Genomic DNA, 24,159 nt, shown 5'->3' with positions numbered 1-24,159 from the left:
ATCCATCTAAGGCAGCAACTGATTGTCTTCAATTTTCCCTCAGGTAATGGGCAATAACTTTTGCAGTTTTGGACAAAATAAAAATGAAATGTTTAAATTTGAGAATAAATTTGAGTTTCAGATAATTATTGTGATGATATTAGAAAAACTGCATAGCAAAAAGAAAAAGAAAGAAAGATGATAGTCTTTCTTAAATGATTTGCAACCAAAAACAATGCAAACATACTTATCCGAAATAAAGGAGAAAAAATTATGTTGACTGCCTGAATGCGTATGCATGCATGTGTGGCACTATCAACACTACACACGCACTTGTGCTATCACAGTCATTCTGTTATCTTCCACTCCGGCCTGTACACGTGGGAAGAGATCAGGTGAGATGCAGGTGCTCTAGTTGATAAGGTGATGAGATAAACCTCTGTGTGGTCCTGCTCATGGTGTAGTAAAAATATACACTTTTGTGATATAATATTTGTCAAATTTAGTTCAATTGCAGTTTGCTTCTATTTTACTCAAAATTGTTGTATGTTTGCTTAGTGGATATACCACTTGCAATGGTTTCATCAAGGTGACAAGGATTGGATTGTCCAGTCAGACACAAAAATATATTGGTTCCCTGGTCTGATCACAGGTGTTTTCTCCGAAAATTCTAAATCCACACACATTTCGACTCCAGCATACCTCCATCAGCTTCCTTACAAATATTATTGGTAATTATACATTCCAAGCCTTAACACGGTATAGTAAAAATATTGACCATGTGGGTGATTTCCTCTGGGTACTTGTTTTCTTACCATTAACCCATCCAGGCCAACAGAAAGTATTAGTATTTTCTAGTTATTTCATGCCTTAATTCCCATGATGTCCGGAATTTGCAGAGCATTTCTTTATAGTTGTCTAGCTTGTACGCCATGGCCCCTGTAATACTGAAGCCTCCTGCAGTGGACAAATAAATTTGCTGTTACAGTAGCATACTTTAGGAAGACCAGAAATAAATTGTTTATTTTTTGCACAAATGAAAAAGAAAAGGAGCGACTCCTGAAACCAGGTTTCCAAACCGTTAATAAGTTGTATTCTTATATTTATTTTCTACTGCTGATGGCCGAAATTTTTCAGATTTAGGCACACGGTCATCAGGAAACAGCTTACATGTTAGGAGTCTTTTTATTACAATTTACAAATCCATTAAACATGTTTGATACAAATTTTAACTTCTTGATATATGCCAGTAATATACTCAATGTGAGAGTTCTTCATCTTAAACAATGTTAAAAAAATCCCTTTCAGCACCTTATAGTGAACTAATGCTGTGGTGAAACATCTGTCATCCCCCTATAGTGAACTTAAATGCCGTGGTGAAACATCCGTCATCCCCCTATAGTGAACTTAAATGCCGTGGTGAAACATCCATCATCCACCTGGCATCAACTTTTCCCTTTTAAACAACTTCTTCTCAAAAAAGAGGTCCAGAGACCTGATAATGGACCTTTAACATGCTGGGATTAAGAGCTACAAAATTAATTCGAATGAATAAACCTAGCTGAATCAGCTAGATATTTGAATCAAGAGTTAATCAGCTTAAGATCTACATAAATGACCTAGATCAACTTCAAAGTTGCATTAGAAGCAGGTGAGCAATACGGGCCTCTTGTTTGCTGTCACTTTACTTTCTCAGTAGCGTAAGATGTTCCAGTGCCAGACGTGAACACTTCAACATTTTTTTTTGGAAGATGTTCACATGTGGTCATGAAGTCTCGTCACTATAAAAAGTTAATATTACAGTCAGCTGGAAATGTACTGTCTAAACATCAATGTTACATCGTACAGTGGTGTTATTTTTACAGTATGGTGATCTAGCCCCCTAAAAAACATAGATCTAATAGTGTTATTTACAGGTTGGGAAAGGTCCAAAAACATACACTACAACAAATTCTCTGGTCCCTATGGGCAGCTTAATTGAGTCATTCATAGAATTTCAAACTATTTGTCTCGGTGCAACAGAGAAGACGATGTGAGTCTTAAGGTGTGATACTGCCAACATTGACAAGTTGTTTAAAAATGTTTCTCAGAAATTATAAATGGTATGCATACATTTGTAATCAATATGCAGCACCTATATGTAATGATTATGAAGCTTTCAGCTGTTGTCACCTTACAGTATACACAATATAGATAGTCATTAACATGTATTGATGGAGTTACATGTAAACAAGGAATTAAGCTGTATCAGCAAATTTATTTTTGAAGCAAATAAGGTAAAAGCTATAGGGGTGAAACGATGAACCGCAGTGTTCATTGGTCTGCGATTTTTTACAACGGTTCAATTCACTGTACAACTTTGGTTCCATATACCGTATTTGACCTAATAAGGGCACCTGGCGCGGGTAATTGATAGTGGGGGCGCCCTTATTAAGATTAATTATTTTGAAGTTTTATGAAACAGACTATACCTTATAGCAGAATACCCAAGGCTGTGGAAACGGTATTTAAAATATTCAGTCATAAAAATATTGCAGATGAAGATATCTATTCATTATCATATATTAAGCTTAAACATCACTTGAATATTCCTGTAAACTTGTAAACCATGCCAGCTGATCTTTAGACCAGAGAACATGTGTTCCACCATTTATGTTCACATGGAACTCTTTTGTGTTCTATTGATAGACACAGGTGATTTCCCAGATCATATCAGACATCGTTTTCTTTGAGCTAATAATTGATTTACAATGTATTTTACAAGCTTTCTGTTCTGAACAAAAGTTATTTATCAATAATAATGGCGAAAACTTGAGTTCCAGTTACTTAATTTGCTGAAGAAAATTGAACACATAAAGTAGCAAAACATTTCTCATGAATTATTACTTTTGAACACCATTTTGACACTCGGTCAAAGATTTATTTCCTTTAAAAAAGGTAGGGGCGCCCTTATTAGGTCAAATACGGTAGGCTCATGTTAATTCATTCCGGAAATTAATATAACCCAAACAAAATGGCAGTACCTGTACAGGGTGAAGCAAACAGACCACAAATTATGATAAGAAACCCCCTGCTGCATTTAAAAGCAATGGGTAGAAATATTTTGGGTTTTGTTCTGATTCAGACGAAAAGGACAAAACCATTTATGTTATGAGGAGGTGAGTGTCATTTATGTTACGAGGGGGTGAGTGTCATTTACATTACGAGGAGTCACGCGAGTGTCATTTATAAATGTTAATTTAAGAGGAGGTGAATTACAAGACCGGTAATACAACCAATATAGCGACATATCTACGACCAAAACACAGTATTGTAGCAGAATCAGAGATTGTCCAAACTAGCAAGATTAACAAGCAGAAGAGTTGTAATACTTCAATCTCTGGGCAGCTAAAACTCAGACATGTTCCATGCCAAACTTGGGAACAATTTCGAGACCGTTTTCAGTAGTTGAGAACGAATGTTTTCGTCATTTATTGAACACTTTACTTTTGCGATACATTCCAGTCCCAGTGATTTTTTTAGGGTCGATTTGGGGCCGAATTTCGGCCCCTTCCCCTAGAGAAATTTTGTTGTTTTTTCCCAATTTCTTGCTCATATTTTCCCATTCAGAAAATATCCCTTCATATTAATTGGTATAAAGAAATGCCGACCAAAATGTATTTCACAAGAAATTTTCAACGCCGGTGTTCTCGTTCTATGTTGGTCGCGTTCGATAACGCAAATTCCCGTGCTTTCTGTTTCCGTGTCTGAAACGATGTCGTTTTCCTCAATGTTTCAAATCGAGCGCATCGCGAAAGTCTGTGTCGATCGAGTGTTTTAATCGCACACGTGTCTCACATATGCTATGACAAGCGCTTGAAAGTTTAAGATCATGTAAACAAGAGTCGCACAACACGAAGTATTATGTCAAAAGACTGACAAAAAGATAGGAAAGGCCTTACGAAAGTGAGTGACTTCTTCAAAAAGTCTTCCGGCGGCGATATACCAAACAACCCGTCAACCAATGAATCATCATCCAACATTGAATCTGTTTTATCAACCGTCCAGACGGAATGTTTACCCGTAGCAAACGTCAATGTACATGTAACCCGCGACGAAAATCTGGTATTAACTTTATCGGGAAAAAAGAGGAGCAGCGTCGATAGATGAACATTTAATGCTGCCAAATATGGATCTTCCTTCTCTTGTCTTTATCACAGTAGTGTGACATGTGGCTACATGTGCAAGTACTGAGAATGGTTTGAGAATTGTTTATTTTTGGTGCACATTTGAGTTGTAAGCCATTTGTTACAAAAGGGTATAAAACTTGGGACACATCCTTCAAGAAAATTGAAAAAACATGACAACTGGCCTGGACTCTTTGGTGGACATGTTCAAGGGGCAAAAAACAAGAAAAATGGCCCTTTAGATAGCTATTAAGAATCATTAGGCCAGATGAATGTTGAAAAATTAACAGATAAATAAATATATGGACGTGTTATTGACTTTTTTTTTCATTTAAAACCAACACCAAATTTTCCCAATTGGGGAAAAATGCCGCTGTATTTTCCCAATTGAAAAGGTACAGGCCCCTGTAAAAAAGGATGAAAAAATCACTGAGTCCTGATGACACTTTCAATATTTATTGTATTTTGTTGTTTTATTAAAGAAAACCTATGTTATCAACCATCCACAACAAGAGTTTGTCATTCTGAGTCTTGATACAAATTGTATTATTAGTAAATATCGTGGTATGCATCATATCGTGTGTATGGTGTATCGCATCACCCCTAATATAAGTTGTGTTTCTTAACTTGTACTCCACTTTTGTCTTGCTGTTTCACTTTCCTATTAATTGTATGTAATATCATATTCAAGGGTTATAATCCCTATAAATGGAATGGAATCGAGTTATTGGTTGCTCTAATGATAGTGTTCTATGCAATCAGTCTCTCACTTCTTGTAAAAGTTTTAAAATGTTTATTTGATCAGAGAATACAAACTTCATAATTTCAGTTTGATATTTTAGATTCAATTTAACATGTTTACTTTGTTGTTTATTGTTTTAGATGTCACATTGTTTCTAAATATTATTTAAAAGTTTTGTTAAGTAGCGACCATAGCAACTAAATAAAAGTTGCTTTACTCATCAAATTCCTCAAGTGGATTTGTAAAATATCTTAAGTAGCAAAATTGAGTATTTAAATTGGGTTAAGGTAAGCTCTTAACCCTAATTACCCTAGCAGGAAGATTTAGACTTGATCGTCTCAAATATTCAGGAATAACTCAATATTTATAACCAATTCATACTTAAAGCTACAAAAGTACACTCTTCCTGTGTGTGTGACATTCTTTGTCATTGGAAAATCTTAATACAGCAAAGATGCATCAATAAAATTTTAATTAGGTTCTTTATTAGATTAAGGATGGAGAAGATTGGACTAGAGGGGAAAATTGACATTTCAAGTTTTGGTGCAGTACAAAAGCTATGCTCTTTTGTACGTTTCTGTGATTGGCTCTAAAATGGTATGATTGGAAGTCCTTTCACTCACTCAGTTGTGATATTAACTTGTGTTGTCAATATTGTCAGCAGAGAAGGAGCCAAATCGAATGGCAGAATTTCTGTTATGTTGCCATTTCTTGCCTCTTTAGTCGCTAGGTGATGTCTTCGGAATGTTGAGTAAATATCTTATCATGAGTGTTTGCAAAATATGAATATTTCCTTGTCAGTTTTCAGCATTATAACAGTTTGGAAATGAAGTAATTGAATCAGAAATTAATTTTATAACTACATGTTCTTGACTGTTTTTATTCTTTTTGGACATATTTTTGATGTTTTTTTTAAAGAATATTAATTATTAAGCAAAATTAGGGAAATCCAATTACAGGATATTTTAATTGAAAAATCAAGGAGGTGAGGCTGCAAAATGACTGAAAGGAATGAGATTGCCGATACATTTTAATTCAAAGTATTAAGGGACCATCTTTTCCTTTTTAACAAATTTTCAGACTAAGGTTATTCAGGGTTCTAAGGCCCTGGAAATATTTCTTGACTAAGTTTCCGACCTAACAGTGTTGTGTATGTGACTTAGCTCCCTCTGGTATGCAGGTATCCTCAATCATGCATATCAAGAATGGGGCACCCCACAGGTAAATTGAAAGCCACGTTGTCCCTGGGTCATTGAAAATTTTATTTTATCAAGTATTTGTGGTCTTCTCTTGGTGTGAAATGTGTGTCACGGTGTGAAATGTGTCAACAGCGTCAGGAAAAGTTGTGTACATCATTCACCCCCATATCTTCACAATGAGTTCAACTACCTTTTGATTTGGATGAGTCAGATTTTGATTATAGGGATGTCAGGCTGAAGACTTGTTGACACGTGAGAGCAGAACAATACATGTGCTCAGGTGTGTACAGTGTCTACCACCCCATAGAGATTTTACCTGTCCAGTAGTGGTCAGTGTTACCTTTAAGGCTGGAGAATGATAGGGTGTCCAGGTCTAATGAAGGTCATTAACTTTATAATACAGGGGATAATTGTCGGGACGTGTAATATAATTGTAAACTACAATTTTAATGCTACCTGTCCAGGAGACTTTGTTGACACCCAGAGTTGTAAGTTGACAGACATGCACCAGACGGGTCAAGTACATGATTTCCAAATTTAAAAAAAATTTAAGTTCTATTTCAAACTTTCAACAGAATTTAGTTTCTATTTTAACTTTGGGAAGGGTTTTTTATGTGTATGTAACATTAGAAAATATCTTATGTTCAATATCACGAAAAACCACAAAAACCCTTTGGCTGTGTATTCATTCAGCCATCTCAATGTTGAGTTACATGTGCTGTTGTATCATACAAATAAAACAAAAAATGTCCAGCATAAATTCTAGCCTCCAGGTTTGTCAGTTGGAATAGTCCTTGGACTTGAGTAGACTAGGTACTCACACCTGTACATGTGTGTGGTTTACCTGAACCCCTTTCATGTTATGTAATATGATATATCTACCTGTTTGACCAGTCCTGTATGTGTGCACACTGACCACCCCTATATCTGATACAGCATTATAAGTAGATTATGTAGACTTGTCCATTTTGAGTGGAGGGCACACAGGCTGTTAACCAACCTGGAGCTACCTACAGTACGCGTCAGGTGTTATGGTTCTCTTTCACCCTCAGAGTTGCGAGTGTCACTCGAGTGTAGGGGATTAAGTACGCCCCGTGTTTCAACTCGGGTGTTTCCACCGGCCACCACCGGCCGGGACCTGGCGAGTGTAGGGGATTAAGATCGTAGGAAAAGGTGTGAAGACTCACAGCTGGAGACGTGATCGTGGTCAGAGTTTTACGACCTTTTACCTTTACCTGTACTGATTGTTTTTACCATGTAACAATTCATTAACAGTACACGCTCCTTCGGGTTTTGAGAAAAGGTTTATACATTATAGCCGTAGATTGGCTGAATGTTCATGAATTCATACGTAATTTACATTATTTGGCTATGACCTCGTGTCCTGTTATTACTCTCACGGACGTCAATTATCACAGACATCAGTACGTTGGATGGTTATAATCTTGACAAAATACATATATTTCTGATGTTTTCAAAATAAGTACAACTCAGAGAGTTGTCCCCGTCTCCATCGCTTCTCGCCACACGAAAACACATGAACCTCGTTTTGCAGTACAAAATACAGGCTATATACACATGTACATGTAAATGTTATAAATAATTTGTATATTATAACATATAAATTATTTGTATTTATAACATTTAAATGATATTGATTTGAATTGTGTAACCATATGTTTTAAACATTTGATCGCTGACACGAGTAATACTGCCAACGTTACGAACCAATCACAATCCATGATTTTTAAACCACGCCCACAAATGGTGCAGTGAGTGTCAATCGACGCATCAGAGCGACACGTATCTCTAGTCACGGTACAATGCACTGGTCACAGATCGACACGTAAATATTGCACACATTCAGCCAGAAACTTACCTGTGTCTTGATAAAGGGGCAGATTGCCTTTCGAAAATTCGACAATTTACTTGTCTTTACTGTCATTATTGCTACTTTGCAAATGATCTATTTCTAATAATATGCATCCAACGAACATCTGTTTGTTATACATTGTATTTAATCGTAAATGTTAATTTGAGAATGTGTATGAGTTAGAAAACTTAATAATGTCTAAATGAGATTAATTGTTTATTTATATTTATGAAAGATTCGATATTTAAAATCGTGCATGTGTATACCTGTATGTGAGAATGTGTGTACGTGAAGACATCGATAGTGTCTTAAAAAGAAATATGTATTACTTCAGGATATATATCAATATATCCACGAAGGATTAAAAGTGTACATGTGTGCATGATGATATGTATAAAAGAAAGATAATTTTTATTTCATAATATATAGATCTATTTATTACAAATTTAGAATCGTGCGCGAGTTGTGTGAAAGGGTTTCTGAATGAGCTCACTTTATAAAAAAAAAATGCTAAGGGAAAACATTAATATGCTCGCACATGTTTAATGTATATTAAATATTAACTTTACGAGGCTGTTTTCTTATTATTTACTCAAACATGGATATACTTGGAACACTAGAAGACATCGTGTATGTAAATGTACATTTGTACATTGTGTACTACATTTAAAACGAGTCCCACGAAATGTAATATACAATAGCTAGCAGAAATATGTCCGTGGCTCTAACCAAATCGCAGTTGTCATGATATTTCGTCGTAAATTAATTAGGATGTATTACCCTATAATAGACTTACTTCGAAGTGTAGATAGAGCAGTGCAACACACTCGAAAGCCGAGCGGAATTTACTCGCTCGCTCTCCAATCACAATAATGCTATAAATAGCACAAACACCAAGGCGGTAAAATATTTACATGTACACAACATAATTATGTTCAGTATGAGTATAGAAGGGGTTGATTTATTTATTCTTATTTAGATTATAACTTAAATTGAGCCTATTTGGTAACCTTAACTTTCGATTTATAACAAAATACAGTGCAAGATACAAATAACAACATAGTGTTGAATTTAGCTTCTCCCGAGATCGTTAAAATGTTATATACTGTTTTGTTTTCTGGGTGTCGGTATTTCATTTCCCGGTAAACATTTATGCTACTCATCTAGCTAGGATTTAATTAAATATTTACAACACAATACTTCTTTAGTATCACTAGTATCACTAGTATAAATCGTGATTTCATTACATAAAAACTAATCTCCGTTTTTCTCAACACCGGGCTGGGATACTAAAAGGACAAAATGTAAGTCCAGCCACAGTACATGTACCGTACGACAACGTACAGTATGTTCCAATAGGTAAAACACACCACGGTATCGGGCAGTGTACCTGTCAATCACGAATCAGGACCTTTGTTCCACTAATCCCCAACACTCTTCCACACCGTGTCGCGCGGTGTCAGTAAACAGGTGAACACTCGGGTTTTGAGCCGGTGTCAGCCGGTGTTTCAACCGACATGCAACCGACTGAGTGAGTGGAAGGGATTAGACCTCGCCACTGTGGCGGTGATTGGGGACCATACCACCTGACGCGTACTGTACTTCACAAATTAATGTGCTATTTATGTAATGGTCAGTGCAGGTGGTCAAGTCAAATGGCATGTCCAGTCTGGTGAGTGTATTTGTAGTGCAGACATTTTGAAATTTTACTGAAAAGTATAGTCGGTGTAGATGTTGACATTTACAAAAAATATTAAATCTTTATCAGAAATGTGATGTGATCTGAAAAGGGCCAAGAGAGCTAGTGTAGGGGTAGTTATAATAACAGGTTGTAGCATTTCTGAATTCTAAGATGGCCTTCCTTAGACCTGTCCACACTCATACATTAGTTACTATACATTAGTTTGGTGTACTGCATCATAGTTTTAAGTTTTTCTTTATCTTTTTTTTCTGAGAAAACATTCTTGTTATCAGTAGACAAACATCATGATCACTGTAATGCATTTACATATTTAAATGGTCATTTAGGCATTTACCTAAATCGTTCTGTGAATAAATGTGATAAGGGTTGATATATTTGTTCAATAAAAATTACCTTGCCTTAGTAACTTTCCAATGTTAAATTTGTATTGAAACATCTTTTACAAAACAAAAACATGAAGAGCATAAAAGCTGTTGAAGTGCTATAACTTTTCATCTATAGTTATATATAAATATATATCTCTGACCTTGACCTACTCTTAATGTTATATGAGTTAAATGGAATCATAACATTTATTTTCTACAACAGATGTTTATATGGGACCATCCCTGACTACTTAAAGTAAGTGTCCCTGGAACCCACATTGTTACAAACAACATTCTAGATAGCTATATTGTAACAACATTCTAGATAGCTATATAGAAGCTGCTAGCATATTTGTTGAAATCAAAGATCTTCAACTCTGTATTCTTATAATGTCACAGGTATGAAGTATGCTGTAAAATTTGGAACAATTTTAAAGAATCTTGGGGCTCAAAGTAATTAGATTAAACATAAGTTTTATTTACATCAATAACGACACTTTTTAAGATTTTATTTTCTACAAATCACGCTTGGTGGCCAAGTTGGAAGCATGAGGGGGGTTTTACTGTGGAAGGTACTTTGAGAAAACTTAGGTAAAAGACAAGTGTTTCCACTGTACCACATAACCGCTTTATCTAAATTAGATTTTGATTGCGAATATTACCACAGTAGAACTGTTATAATGATGGAAAATCGATCAGCTTAACAATTAACCGTTTTTCCTCAACTGATGAAGAAAATAAATTTCACAGCATGCTTACAAGGTATACATAATGCATAATAAATGTTTCGTTTACATTATGTAACCATAGATGAAACTTTGTGAGGTTTGAAATTTGACTGCAGTTGAGGTTGTATATATTTTCATCAACAATAGCCTTTTCTGTTGTCAGTTATAACCAATATCCCACTCATTAGGGTTCATTGTCAGTTTTGTGAAAATTATTTGATCATCTTTTGCTCACTTTAAATGTAAGCAACTTTTGTAATCAATATTTTACAAGATTGCGATTCTGAAACTCGATTCTGAAACTCGCATGTTTTAATGTCACACATCAATCAGAAAGAAGTCATGCAACAACACTAGTCTTTAATTCAGTTATCACATATTTGTATACTAATGCATAGCATATTACAGGTCATTTGATGTATTGAATGGTGAAGAGATAGGTCAGTTTGATATGGACAGTTATCATTAAAATAACGATGTAGTAAATACCAGTGACAGTTGCAGTTAGTCATATCAGCAGTTCCTTCCTGGATTGTGAAATAAACGTGTGTTTGTTGGCCCGGGGCTGTGTCCAAGTGGTCAGACAGGCTGAGCAACAGGAAGACTGACCATGACCATTTCATGTACTAGCTTGCTAAATCCAGTGGTCTCACATCATCTTAGCCTGAATCAAATGCTTCATATATATATTATGATCATATAGAATTCTATCTTCTCTAATAAGAAAAAAGCTTGACTTCACTGATAACCATGTCTGTCATAGACCCATTCTCATAGGAAATGATAATTTATCAACAGAATTGGGGTGCTCTAAGTCATCAATATCCATTCCTTAGTAGAGATCACTGACCTGCTAACCATCCTCATCTTGGAAACCAGACTCGGTTTTACCCTGAATTTACATGAATATCAGTAAACTTTTATTGTTCTAAATTCATAAAATCCAATCAGTCCATAAAAAGGCAGCTTTAAATAAATAGTTTCTGTTTATAAATTTACACAAGACATCTCCCCATCAGGATTCCAAGAAGTTTGTAAGTTTGAGAGAAGACACAAGAAAATCCCTGATTCTGCAGGGAGCTATGACTTACAATATGATTCTGGAAAGGTTGACCTCCAGACTTCAAGTATTTTAACTTGTCTCCCTATGAAATCTTCCATATAAGGAGTTACTTGTACCGTTAAACTACTCTGAATGGTTGAAAGTTACGCCCATTCATTATACACGTTGACCTCAAACTGCGAATCCCATTCATAGAAAGAAGTGTACTTGAGCGTCCCTGGAGAGAAAAAAACGGGGTTCCCCATATTTATAGGGGACTTGATCGCTGAGGGATCAGATTGGACCTTACTGAAGTCTCTGGGGAGGTTCGTGGGATTTGTCTTTTAAAGGATCAAACATGCAGTTATTTGTTCCTCACACAAATTTACAAAAAAATGGCTGGGTGGAAGACCTGTACTTCTTCACTGAAATTCAACTACAAATGATAAAATTGAATTGACTTGAAGCTCTGCATCGAGGAAATTACAAACATTTTTGCAAAAAATCTTGATTAAAAAAAACCGAGGTTGTCCTAATTGGAAAAGCATTTTATTACACTTGGTTGATATGATTGACCAATTTTAGAAATAATTTGGTCCTAAAAGTCAAAAACTTTGCTCTGTTGTTAAAGTTAAAAAGATAACTCATAACCCCAATACAGAAATTTTCAAGTCAAGTTAAAGTTATTTATAAAGATAACTCATAACCCCAATACAGAAATTTTCAAGTCAAGTTAAAGTTATTTATAAAGATAACTCATTAACCCCAATACAGAAATTTTCATGTCAACTCGGCTCTTACTAAGAAAGTTTTTAGCCATAAATATTCTAAAAGTCTCGTATTCCTGTAATATTCATGGCTCTCCATGCCACTATTGTAACTTTACAAAGCTGACAAGGTGGAATAATTTCTGACAGGAACGCGTGAATTTTGTGAAGTTTCGTAAGCGCCATGCATCAGATGGATTAACCTGTCCTACTGTAGGAAATGCATGATCAGGTTTTGAAAGCCATATCTCCGGTATGGTCGTGTACAGTCAGTGTACATAACCTAGATCCTCAATCAGGTGGGCCGCAGGTATTCTCGCACCCGTGTATTTATATGTACCTGTAATGTGGTCGCACAATGGTCGTGTATACACACATGAGCTAGGCTGTGTCATTGGCTTACAATGTACCCCACTAACAGGACAAGATTAAAATCCAACCCATAGGTACATAAACGACCCTCAAATCGGGCACAAGGTCGGCAAACACACATACACGGAATACTGAGCAGCATATAAACACTAACCACACAATACACATGCATGCATGTAGAGGTCAGATTTCAGGAATAAGAAAAGGCCGGAAGTGTGCTCACGCAAATTTTTACTAAAAGTTTTATGTCACATGAAATATTTTTCACTTTCATGAATTCCTTTACACTCTATAGTAAAGCGATAACCTCCTTGACCACTAAAATGACCCAACACTACCCCCTCAATCCCCCATGATCAGTGGTGGGAGAAGGTGAATGAGTGACCAGGCCGGATTCCCATGGCTTGGCCAGGTAATGGGGGTTCAGGTAATTGACAGGCATACCTGGTGACACGCACACTCACACGGCAGATCAGCTAGTACAGGTAGTCCTGGCTCTATTGACCGTGTGCATGATGCGTGTCTTTGCATGCTAGCGCTCCATAGTCGTGCCTGCGGGGCCGAGAATTTGACAGGGAATGCAAGTCACATGACCCCCTAGATAGTCTCAAGTTGGTTTAGCCACGAGGTATACGTGTTGGTATATATTGTATGTACCAGGTATGCATTCTCAGCCTTGGGTCGACCAGGTATGTGTGTTTATACCTGGCCATGTGAATGTGGAGACGCACAGCGTGACCCGAGGCTAATGTAAACGTTTTACACGCACAATGTTAGACTGGACTGGTCAATAGCTGGTCAGTGGTCTCAGTGGTCAGACATTCAGAAAGAACCTGTTCTCATGCTGGGTTATATATAGAATTATACGTGACACGTGAGGGATTTACGTACCAGGCCACAAGTAAACATGTCCATTTCACCTACATCAGACAATGTGAGAAAAAACAGCACATCTCACTCCTCAAGTTCAGGTAATCCTATATATATGTATATATATGTGTGTATGTGTGCTGTAACTGTTGTGTATACACATGCATACAATACTTAGATTTCCTTGTGTTCACCTGTATAATAAGTACAGTTACCTATTCAGGTGCTAATATTTCAGATGGTAGAAATAGTGTTTTCAATGACTTAAATGTTGTATTGATATATATGTAAGTTATTAACATTGCTTATCATTGTCATAACAGTCGAAGAGTAACTAATTAAAAAAAGTATGAATGATGAGCTAATTGAAAGTATATCACTTTTAGATATTTTAGTGTTGACAAGTCAGCTTTAACATGTAAAGTTTACTTTCTGACTGTTAGTTAACAAATCTACATGAACTATAAGTGAGCTTGGTACTTTAGGATGTTACACTTTGGATGGTTTGTAATCGAGCCAGATTCTTCAAATCTTAAAAATCAATGAGAAGTGGGGAGAGTTACAGGTGGAAGTTAAAAAGATGTCAGGTACATCATGTGACATAAAAAGTTTATATTACGATAAGATCATGACATACAATAAGTTGTAATCTACTGTATATTTACCTGCTTAAATTGATGACTTGTCCATTAGTTACTGGAGTAAAGTATATTTACCTGCTTAAATTGATGACTTGTCCATTAGTCACTGGAGTAAAATGATGTAGTTTACCTGTCAATATTAAAATATTTTGTTGTATTCCCCACAACATGTATTCTGTTTTACAAGGTGACGTCCAAGGTTTGACAGAAACATAATAGGGTATGATACTCCCCCCATAATGATACTAGTAATATATGTCATTGGTCCAAAAGGTTTGGTTTGTGATGCTTACCCAATAATGATAACATGGTCACTATTTGTCCACTAAGTTTATACAGAACCTTATAATTATCATGTGATTATTTAAAAACAAAATACAAAAAAGATATGAAAAACTAAAATAACAAATTAGAGGTAAAACATTTCAAAAAAAAAAAAAGAATTGATAAACCCAAGTACTTCTAGTTACTTATTTAGCTCTATTAATTGGGTAATTAATTAAGAGTACCACTTAGTTGTTCAATCAGGCATGTTTAACACTTTTAGGTTGTGGTCTAATGATTAATTGATCTGAGTTAGATTATAGGGGAGGGTGTCGGTGGGGGGCTAATTCGCTCAATCAGTAGGTGATGGGAGATAGGCCAGCTCTGCCATAATACTGTTACAGTAATTGATTCTCATTGATGAATGAATTGAGATAAGAGGCTGGAAATGGAGCGTTTTAATTATACAGGTCACCTATTGAGTAATTAACAATGCCTTGTTAAACATCTAACGGTTCTCTCTGCCTCAAGGCTGTTTATTTAACAGTCACTGATGTTAATATCATTGTGTTAATAAACAAAGGATCACAATTCTTACACAACTTCAGGCTGTAGGATAAAAACAAACAACGAGAAATGGTGGTGAATAAAACAAACAAAAAGGAAATACCTGGAGGGGAACAGAGGTCAACAAAAAGAATTTTCCTATTTGTTTGGTTTCTAAGATATTTAATTTGTGTTTACCTTAATATATTTGTTTCACAAAGAAAAATATAAAGTTTAAAGATTAAAACTAAATTTACTCATTGAAAAAATGAATACTTTACTGAAAACAACCTTTGTATGATATTAGGGGATATGGATTATGTTTTCCTTGTAAGTTAATTACCATGGTTTTCAGTTGATCTTCACACTTGATATGAAGTCAAATGATAGCAGATGTCAGATTGCCATATTTTCCAGAAATATGGTTGGTCAAAACATGTCGAAAATGCTTGTCCATCAATCACAAGAATCAGATTTGTTTTGGGGGTATTCCGAAACATACTTTTAATAATGGTCTACTTAAATTTCTGAAAATAATAAAGAAAATTTCTGATAACAATAAAGTAAATGAGAACATCCACATGGAACAATTCTACTCGACTTTGAGTGTGATTTATGATGGTAAAATAGAGGTTGATCTGAGTGTGATTTATGATGGTAAAATAGAGGTTGATCGGGGTGTTTGAGGATGTCACAGTCAGTGGTTAACAGCAAGGCATGCAAAACACATGTATGTAAAGTCACAAATTTGTAAGCACCTGCTTCAGCCATCACAGGTAGTGAATATTGCTGGGGGCATGTGTCTGGGTGTCTAAAAGTCTGATGTTGATCAATAAATCAAGATTGAGATCGGCTTGCATGGACATCAACTGGCTGGAAGTACTGGTCATTTGCATGAAGATATGTTTTATAGATCTATATTCAGAGTCCAACACCTGTCCTCTTCATTTGTTTACCGTGCCATCAATAGTTATATATATACACAAAAAAAAATATATATATATTGTATGAATGTGCATTTATTCATTTTTTTCACTGTCTTCTTCTTCTTCTTCTTCTTCTTCTTCTTCTTCTTCTTCTTCTTCTTCTTCTTCTTCTTTACACATTTCAGAAACAGAATTAAGTAATAGTCTTATTCTTGTAATCACGACAGCCATCAACAACAAAAACAAATGAAACTGTGATTTTACATGTGTGGGAAGAAAACAGGATGTTTTCCACTTTGGAAACAGTTTTATTTATACTGCTCACAATATTCTAAATAGTATATTTGTGTGTCCACAGGTGAAGAAGAAGATGAAAGCCCCACAAAATCTACAAGAAAGTCTTCTGTTCACAAAAAGGCAATTTCGGATGACAATGGTAACATTGTGACACCAATACGTACAACCAGAGTAACTCGTAGTAAAGGAGCACCTCCATCGGGGAAGACCCCTGGTCACATTACCCCAAAGAAGAGCGAGAGAGAGAAACAAAAGAAAGAGAAGGAAGTACATGTGGAGGATGAGATCAGTGAGGGGAGTGAGGACGAAGAGGAGGAAGATACAAAAATAGAGAAAGGCTGTGATAAGTCAGATGAAAATGTAGATGAGTCGCTGGATATAAAAGTAGATAGTACTGAAAACATTCCTAAAGAAGATGAATCCTCTGACAAGGAAAAAGTAGGAGATTCCGATGATAACCACATTACTGCAACAACAGATGCTGCATCTGACAATGAACCTGAAGAGTTGATTATCAACGAGACTTCGAATAAAGAAGCAGGAGAGTTAAAGGAAGTTCCGTCAGATAAAGAAACTGACAGTGTGGATGATAAAGGTGACGTTAGTGATCAGTTGGCTGTTGAGGATAAAGACGAAAAAAATAAGGAGGAAGAAATGGAGGAAAAGGAAAATTCCGGTGACAATGACATTCAAAGTGATTCCAATTTAGAACTAGATAATGTCGAGATAGAGGATAAACATTCAGAAAACAATGAAAGTGAAAAAGATGACGATGAAATGATGGAGTTAGATGAGGAGGAGGAGGAGGAGGAGGATGAAGGCCAGCTCTGTATCGATGAGTTAAGCGATGAAGGAGAAACCAAAAAGGAAGTGAACAACAGGGAAGAGAGCATGTTAAGTAAAGGATTCAACAGCTCTCTGAAGGACAGGACATGTGAGTTCTGTGCTGTAGTAAAGAAAAGCCCAGCAGACCTCCAGCGACATATCCGTAAACACACTGGGGAACGTCCATTCAAATGCAAGGTACGTCAACATTAAACACCAGTTCATGGCTTCAGCAGAATGCTCAATTATAATTGCAGGGCTTTTTCTCACAGTTTGAAATTAGACTTTCTCGTTTGGGAAGAAAAGTGGTGAATTGGAAAGAGTTTTAGGAGTAAACTGCAAGTTTTGGGGATTTGGCTTATAGGAAATAATTTCAATTGGGAATGGGGGCCCATTAATGGCCCTAAAAAAGCCCTGAATTGGCTTCTAAGTAATCAAAATTTGGTTAATGTCTAGTTATGATTCATTTAGAATCGGTTACTAAATTTATCTTATAAAGTGATTTGAGGCTGTAATTTATGAACTTTTTTTTATTTCAGATGTGCAGTCGTATGTTCAAAGCCAAACGAAGTCTTCAGTATCATCAGTTCATGCACCATGGCATTAAAAGTGAAAACAGTAACATATCCCAAAAGTACTCTCTCATGCGGAAGCGAAAGTTAGAGATGGATCAACTGCGAGCTGAGCTTATCTCTCCAGACGGAACTAAGCGCTTCAAAGGGGACGACTCACCAGATGTAACAATGATGGACGGTATGATTCGGCAGGATGGGAAGGATTCAAGCACGAGTCCAGAGAGTGGAGCCGATATGGAGTGTCAGAGTGACCGTACTTGCTACATTTGTGGCAAACTCTGCCTCAAACCAAGCGACCTCAAACGACACATGATGTGCCACACTGGGGAACGTCCCTTCAAGTGTGATGTAAGTATTCCCACAGAAAGTGTGGTGTGAGTATTCACACAGAAAGTGTGGTGTGAGTATTCACACAGAAAGTGTGGTGTGAGTATTCACACAGAAAGTGTGGTTTGAGTATTCACACAGAAAGTGTGGTGTAAGTATTCCCACAGAAAGTGTGATGTGAGTATTCACACAGAAAGTGTGGTGTGAGTATTCACACAGAAAGTGTGGTGTGAGTATTCACACAGAAAGTGTGGTTTGAGTATTCACACAGAAAGTGTGGTGTAAGTATTCCCACAGAAAGTGTGATGTGAGTATTCACACAGAAAGTGTGGTGTGAGTATTCACACAGAAAGTGTGGTGTGAGTATTCACACAGAAAGTGTGGTGTGAGTATTCACACAGAAAGTGTGGTGCGAGTATTCACACAGAAAGTGTGGTGCGAGTATTCACACAGAAAATGTGATGTGAGTATTCACACAGAAAGTGTGATGTGAGTATTCACACAGAAAGTGTGGTGCGATTATTCACACAGAAAGTGTAATGTGTGTGGCAGTGATGTAAATATCAATGACTAGTGTCTTTATGTCATGATTTTAATGTGTGTAATGCATGCATCAGGTTTGAAATAAATGTTTAAATAATAATGCAAACCATAATACAAACTGACAATCACTATAGCTTCCCTAGACTTTCATAAAATAAATAAATTGAAGGACAAATCCTTGAGCTGTAGGACAGAACTTACTCTATGGCCATAGCCTGGAGCTGTAGGGACAGAACTTACTCTATGGCCATAGCCTGGAGCTGTAGGACAGAACTTACTCTATGGCCATAGCCTGGAGCTGTAGGGACAGAACTTACTCTATGGCCATAGCCTGGAGCTGTAGGGACAGAACTTACTCTATGGCCATAGCCTGGAGCTGTAGGGACAGAACTTACTCTATGGCCATAGCCTGGAGCTGTAGGACAGAACTTACTCTATGGCCATAGCCTGGAGCTGTAGGACAGAACTTACTCTATGGCCATAGCCTGGAGCTGTAGGACAGAACTTACTCTATGGCCATAGCCTGGAGCTGTAGGGACAGAACTTACTCTATGGCCATAGCCTGGAGCTGTAGGGACAGAACTTACTCTATGGCCATAGCCTGGAGCTGTAGGGACAGAAACTTACTCTATGGCCATAGCCTGGAGCTGTAGGACAGAACTTACTCTATGGCCATAGCCTGGAGCTGTAGGACAGAACTTACTCTATGGCCATAGCCTGGAGCTGTAGGGACAGAACTTACTCTATGGCCATAGCCTGGAGCTGTAGGGACAGAACTTACTCTATGGCCATAGCCTGGAGCTGTAGGACAAGAATACTAGGCCTAGCTGAGCTGTAGGACAGAACTTACTCTATGGCCATAGCCTGGAGCTGTAGGACAGAACTTACTCTATGGCCATAGCCTGGAGCTGTAGGGACAGAACTTACTCTATGGCCATAGCCTGGAGCTGTAGGACAGAACTTGAGCTGTAGGACAGAACTTACTCTATGGCCATAGCCTGGAGCTGTAGGACAGAACTTACTCTATGGCCATAGCCTGGAGCTGTAGGGACAGAACTTGAGCTGTAGGACCAAACTTGTCTGTTATCTGTTTCAACTCTTTATTCATTTTCCATCTTAATTATGATCTTTTGTACACACATTTTAATTTTTTGTACAATAAAAGTTATATATTCAGCAGAGATGATTTTGGGGATTTTACAGGTAGTAGATCTGCGTAAAGTTATACACTTTCAAAAATTCATTAAGTTCGAGGGAGTAAACAATGTATGCATTTAAAAGTAAAAGTTTTCAAAATATTTTTAAGTTATGTTGTTTTATTTTGGCAAAAACTGATGATAGGGTTTTGAAATGCATACATTGTTTACTCCCTTGAACTTGTTGGCACAACTTTATAATCCTTATTTTTCAATGTCAACCGCATTGTTATAAACTTGAGAAAAAAAAAAAAAAATTATTAAGATTTTCTGGAAAACTATGGGGGAAAATCCCTAGAGCTCGCCCTACAATGATCCCTGATATTACCTTAATTAATATCTTAATGAAACGTCTTTTTCCTTACAGATATGTGGAAAACCATTTCGTGCCAAGAACAGCATGTTGTACCACAAGAAGTCAGCACACGGATTTGACATCGAGCTGAGTCCGGGGCTGGAGGAACGCTTTCTCCGACTGAAAAAACAAAGCAATCTACACTCCCTAGCAACCAAAATGGCTCACCAAAACGTAGAGAACACTCCAAAACCTATAATTTCCAATGGCTCCGAGGTGGACATGGAAGATGGTGACTCTGACGAAACGTCATCCATACCAAACTTAGACAGTTATACAGTGGAAAAGGGAAATAAAGTCTTTTACAGTTGTGGCTACACCAGCTCGTTTCAGGATGGTGAAGTAGAGTTAGATGAATCAACAGGGTTGTTCAAACATAAGGCACCAAACGAAAATCAGGGGATGTTGGCTAATACTGACCTGTCGGCCAACTCAAAAAACTTGTTGGAAAATTCTGACAGTATGGACCCACCAGACATCACAGAAATGATCAAAGATGGATCCAGTATGGTCGGGGCAGAGATCATTCATGGGTCTCATTTTACTAAAAATAGAATCAGCATCAGGAACGAGACGGTACTCATCACTCGATTGGATGGTGTTAATCTTTCCAACGGTAAAGACATGTGCCTGTACAAGTGTTACTTGTGTGGAAAGGTGTTTAATTACTTAAGTAAGGTGCAGTGCCACTTGTCAATGCATTTTGAAAAAGATATTGTGATTTTTCAGTGCCAGTTATGTAAAGCCTCATTCTGGTTTAAGAACCAAGTGATGCAACATATAAGGAAAAGACATCCGTCGGAGGTAGACAATGCAAGTAAAAGACAACAGAACGAGTGTAAAAATAACGACGCCGACAACGACACGTCGAACTCTGACATGGATTCAGGAATTCAGGTGAAATCAGAAGGTAACGATGAGAACAGTGATGAGAGAGAAGGTAGTTCATCTCCAGTTGAGGGCAAGTCTGACAAGGATGATATATTTAAGAAAGATAGCGAGGATCGTGAAAATGAGATGTTGTGCCGGTTCTGGCGTGGATTGAAATATCGAAAGAACAGCAATGGTTCGTATGTTTGCCTAGTGTGTCGCAAGTCATTCCATAGGGAGATTTCCCTGCTCAAACATATCAAGATACATAGTGGACACAAACAGTGCTATTGTCAGGAGTGTGGCAAGGGTTTCTCAGAGTTCACGGCTCTGCGTCAACATCTAGCTCTGTTCCACGGGCTCCGAGACAGCCACCAGACACTTAAACCCCATATCAAAGCTTCTACCAAGCACTCACTTTTATCAAACCTCCTAAGTAAGAAGGCGGGTCCAAAATCTGACACAGAGGTTGATGACACTACACGCCAGTCACAAGAGGAACGTGCACGAGAGTTACTCATCAAGGAAGGTATACAAGAGGATGTCACTGTGGTGATGCCTTGTGGCCCTGACGATGACACAGAGGTTGATGGCGGTCCACGTTTGTTGGATGTGTGGTCAGAACGGGATTCCGAGGAGAGCAGCGAGGCAAACAGCCAAGATGGGATAATTACTCCTGTGTTACCGAGGCGCTCAGTAGGAAAGGAAATGAATAAGTCCAAACGCAAGTCATCTCAACCTGTCAAGCTCCATAATGCCTCCATCCCACCTCCAGCTCCATTGCAGGTGTCAATTCCGGCCCCTGCAACATCTGCTGCCCGTGTTCCGATCCAAATCCCTACCCGACTCCTCATCAACGGTGAGGCGGCCCGAGCTGCTGTAGCGAACTTACCTGGAAGAATAGAACTCCCTGGTGGTGTACAGATCAAACAGGAACCACTTTCCCCTACAGCTGATGTGCCTTCCACATCTACTTCAGCAACATCTAACCTCGTCAACGCAAATCCCCAAGTGGCTCAGTTTGTGATGAACCCCGGCCAGATGATTCTGACTAGCGGTAGTGGATCTACTTCAGGTCAGCCACAGCCCATGATGCTTCTTTCCAACTCAGCCTTCCCTTCCCCCATTCCTGGCAACATCATCGGTATGGTGCAGGTCGCAAACTCAGCCAATCAAATTTCAGGCAAGGACTCAGCACCCTCAGATAGCTCCACCCCTCTGTCTTCAGATCCCTCCCCTGCCAACACAGAGGGCAGTGACCGGGACACATTGGTCGGATTCCCTCGTGTCCAGTGGTCGCCAAACGAAACACCACCTACCTCGTGTTCCGGCTTCACATGGAGCCAGATCTCTGCTGACGGGCGCAAAGTTACCTCCCTTTCTCGCACACACTCAAGGTACATATTTCTTCGTAATTTTTGTTAAATATTTTGTATATATAATTCAAATATATCAATATCTATCTCTTTTATGCCAAATTATTTCCATAAATAATATATTCAAAATCAGGAATATTTTTTACTATTTAAATCTATATTAATTTCTTCACTTTTATCAACAATTACAAGCCAATTGTTTGCATCGCTTATGTTTAAGATGATGGAAGTTATCCTATGGAAATCCTTTAACTTGTGTAACAGAGTAAAATATTTACAATAAATTGATCAGATTGATCAACACACATCTAGGGGAGATAATCCAGTTATTTCCCTTCACAGTTGATTATTATCACTAACATCAATTTTCTCACTTCTCAGACTACCCATTGTGAATGCTCCGGTCAACAGGGACAAAGTATGTAAGCCAATGACCTTGACCGATGGTCGCCAGGTGTACAGATGTCCGTTCTGTAGTAAAGACTTCCTCTCATACTCTGACATCAACAGACATATGGACTTCCATGAAGGTATAAAAACCATGCCATTTTATCATGTGTAATATTAGTCTACATATCTTATGGTGGCCTGCTCAAATCACATTCCAACTGTATTTCCTTGTACACTGTGAACTTGACTCACCTTCATGTTTTCTTGGTTCTCTCCATCAAAAATAGATATGAAAACATGAAACTTGATTGACAGTTTGCCATTTTGTTATAAATATTTTCTCATTTAAATGTTTTAGATTGTTAGCCTCCCTACATACTATCAGTTTAGAATGTCTGCTAGGTTTCTGAATAGACCCAGCTGTCCAGGAGATTTGCTCTATCCTACTTCATTGTTTTATAATTTCCACTGGGCAGGTTGTTAGGCCTTAGAAAAGATCATAGAAACTTTGACAAATTTATGTTTTGACCATAGTACATATATCAGCCTGCACATTGTGGTTTAATTTTAATTTAGAATTAGATATTTAGATCAAAACACATTGGACAGGTGTTTGCATACAACATGTCAAAAATTATGGCCAAAATTATGAACAGGATGTGTGTTTGAACCTGTCATATCTATAATTGTTGTAAATTATTTGCTAAAATCTGTTGTTCTTTTGACAGATATCCGACCATACAAATGCAAATACTGTGACTATTTTGCTCGCACTAATAGCCAACTCAAGGTCCACATGATGAGGCATCAAGGTAGGGGACAATTTTATTGGATAACAGATTGCTTTTCTCTCTTATACATACTCGAGATGTACGTATTATAGAGGCAAAAACAAACTTTGGGGCTTTTCACACTGAAAGTATTTTACTAAGTTATTATAACACTAAATGCAGATTCTATCACAGTCAATAAACATTTGCCAATACATTATTGTTCTTATCTGTATTCATGAAAGTACACAATTTGAGAGCCCCAAAGTATAAACAGTATGTTTACAATTACAATTTCATGTATAAGAATGTGAAGTTTGAAATCTTGAAAATGATATTTTACTAATGAAATTTATAAACAAAATACTTCAAATGGAATGTTCAGCAAGATATTATGTGAATTTAAGTGATCATCTGATTTTTAGACAAAAATCAAAAGTTGTTTTGCCAAAT

General features: G+C 37.3%; 1 protein-coding gene across 3 annotated transcripts in view; it reads left to right on the top strand.

Annotated features, from left to right (window-relative positions):
• Nucleotides 1-24,159, top strand: part of LOC117322427 (ras-responsive element-binding protein 1-like) — a 33,379-nt gene that overhangs the window by 2,201 nt on the left and 7,019 nt on the right. Inside the window, exons 1-6 of one of the 3 annotated variants that reach the window (XM_033877343.1) lie at nt 9,559-9,631; nt 16,541-17,502; nt 17,844-18,227; nt 20,313-22,567; nt 22,928-23,076; nt 23,665-23,748. In XM_033877343.1, the coding sequence (XP_033733234.1) occupies nt 9,589-9,631; nt 16,541-17,502; nt 17,844-18,227; nt 20,313-22,567; nt 22,928-23,076; nt 23,665-23,748 (3,877 nt within the window). In that variant the 5' untranslated portion in view covers nt 9,559-9,588. Of the gene's footprint in view, nt 1-9,558; nt 9,632-13,302; nt 13,907-16,540; nt 17,503-17,843; nt 18,228-20,312; nt 22,568-22,927; nt 23,077-23,664; nt 23,749-24,159 lie in introns of those variants that run through there. The other 2 variants (XM_033877341.1, XM_033877342.1) reach the window with 2 other exon arrangements.

The sequence above is a fragment of the Pecten maximus genome, chromosome 2 (genome assembly GCF_902652985.1).
Source record: "Pecten maximus chromosome 2, xPecMax1.1, whole genome shotgun sequence".
Taxonomy (NCBI): Eukaryota; Metazoa; Mollusca; class Bivalvia; order Pectinida; family Pectinidae; genus Pecten; species Pecten maximus.
The sequence above is the reverse complement of the archived record's forward strand: the minus strand, read 5'-3'. Positions and strand labels throughout refer to the sequence as shown.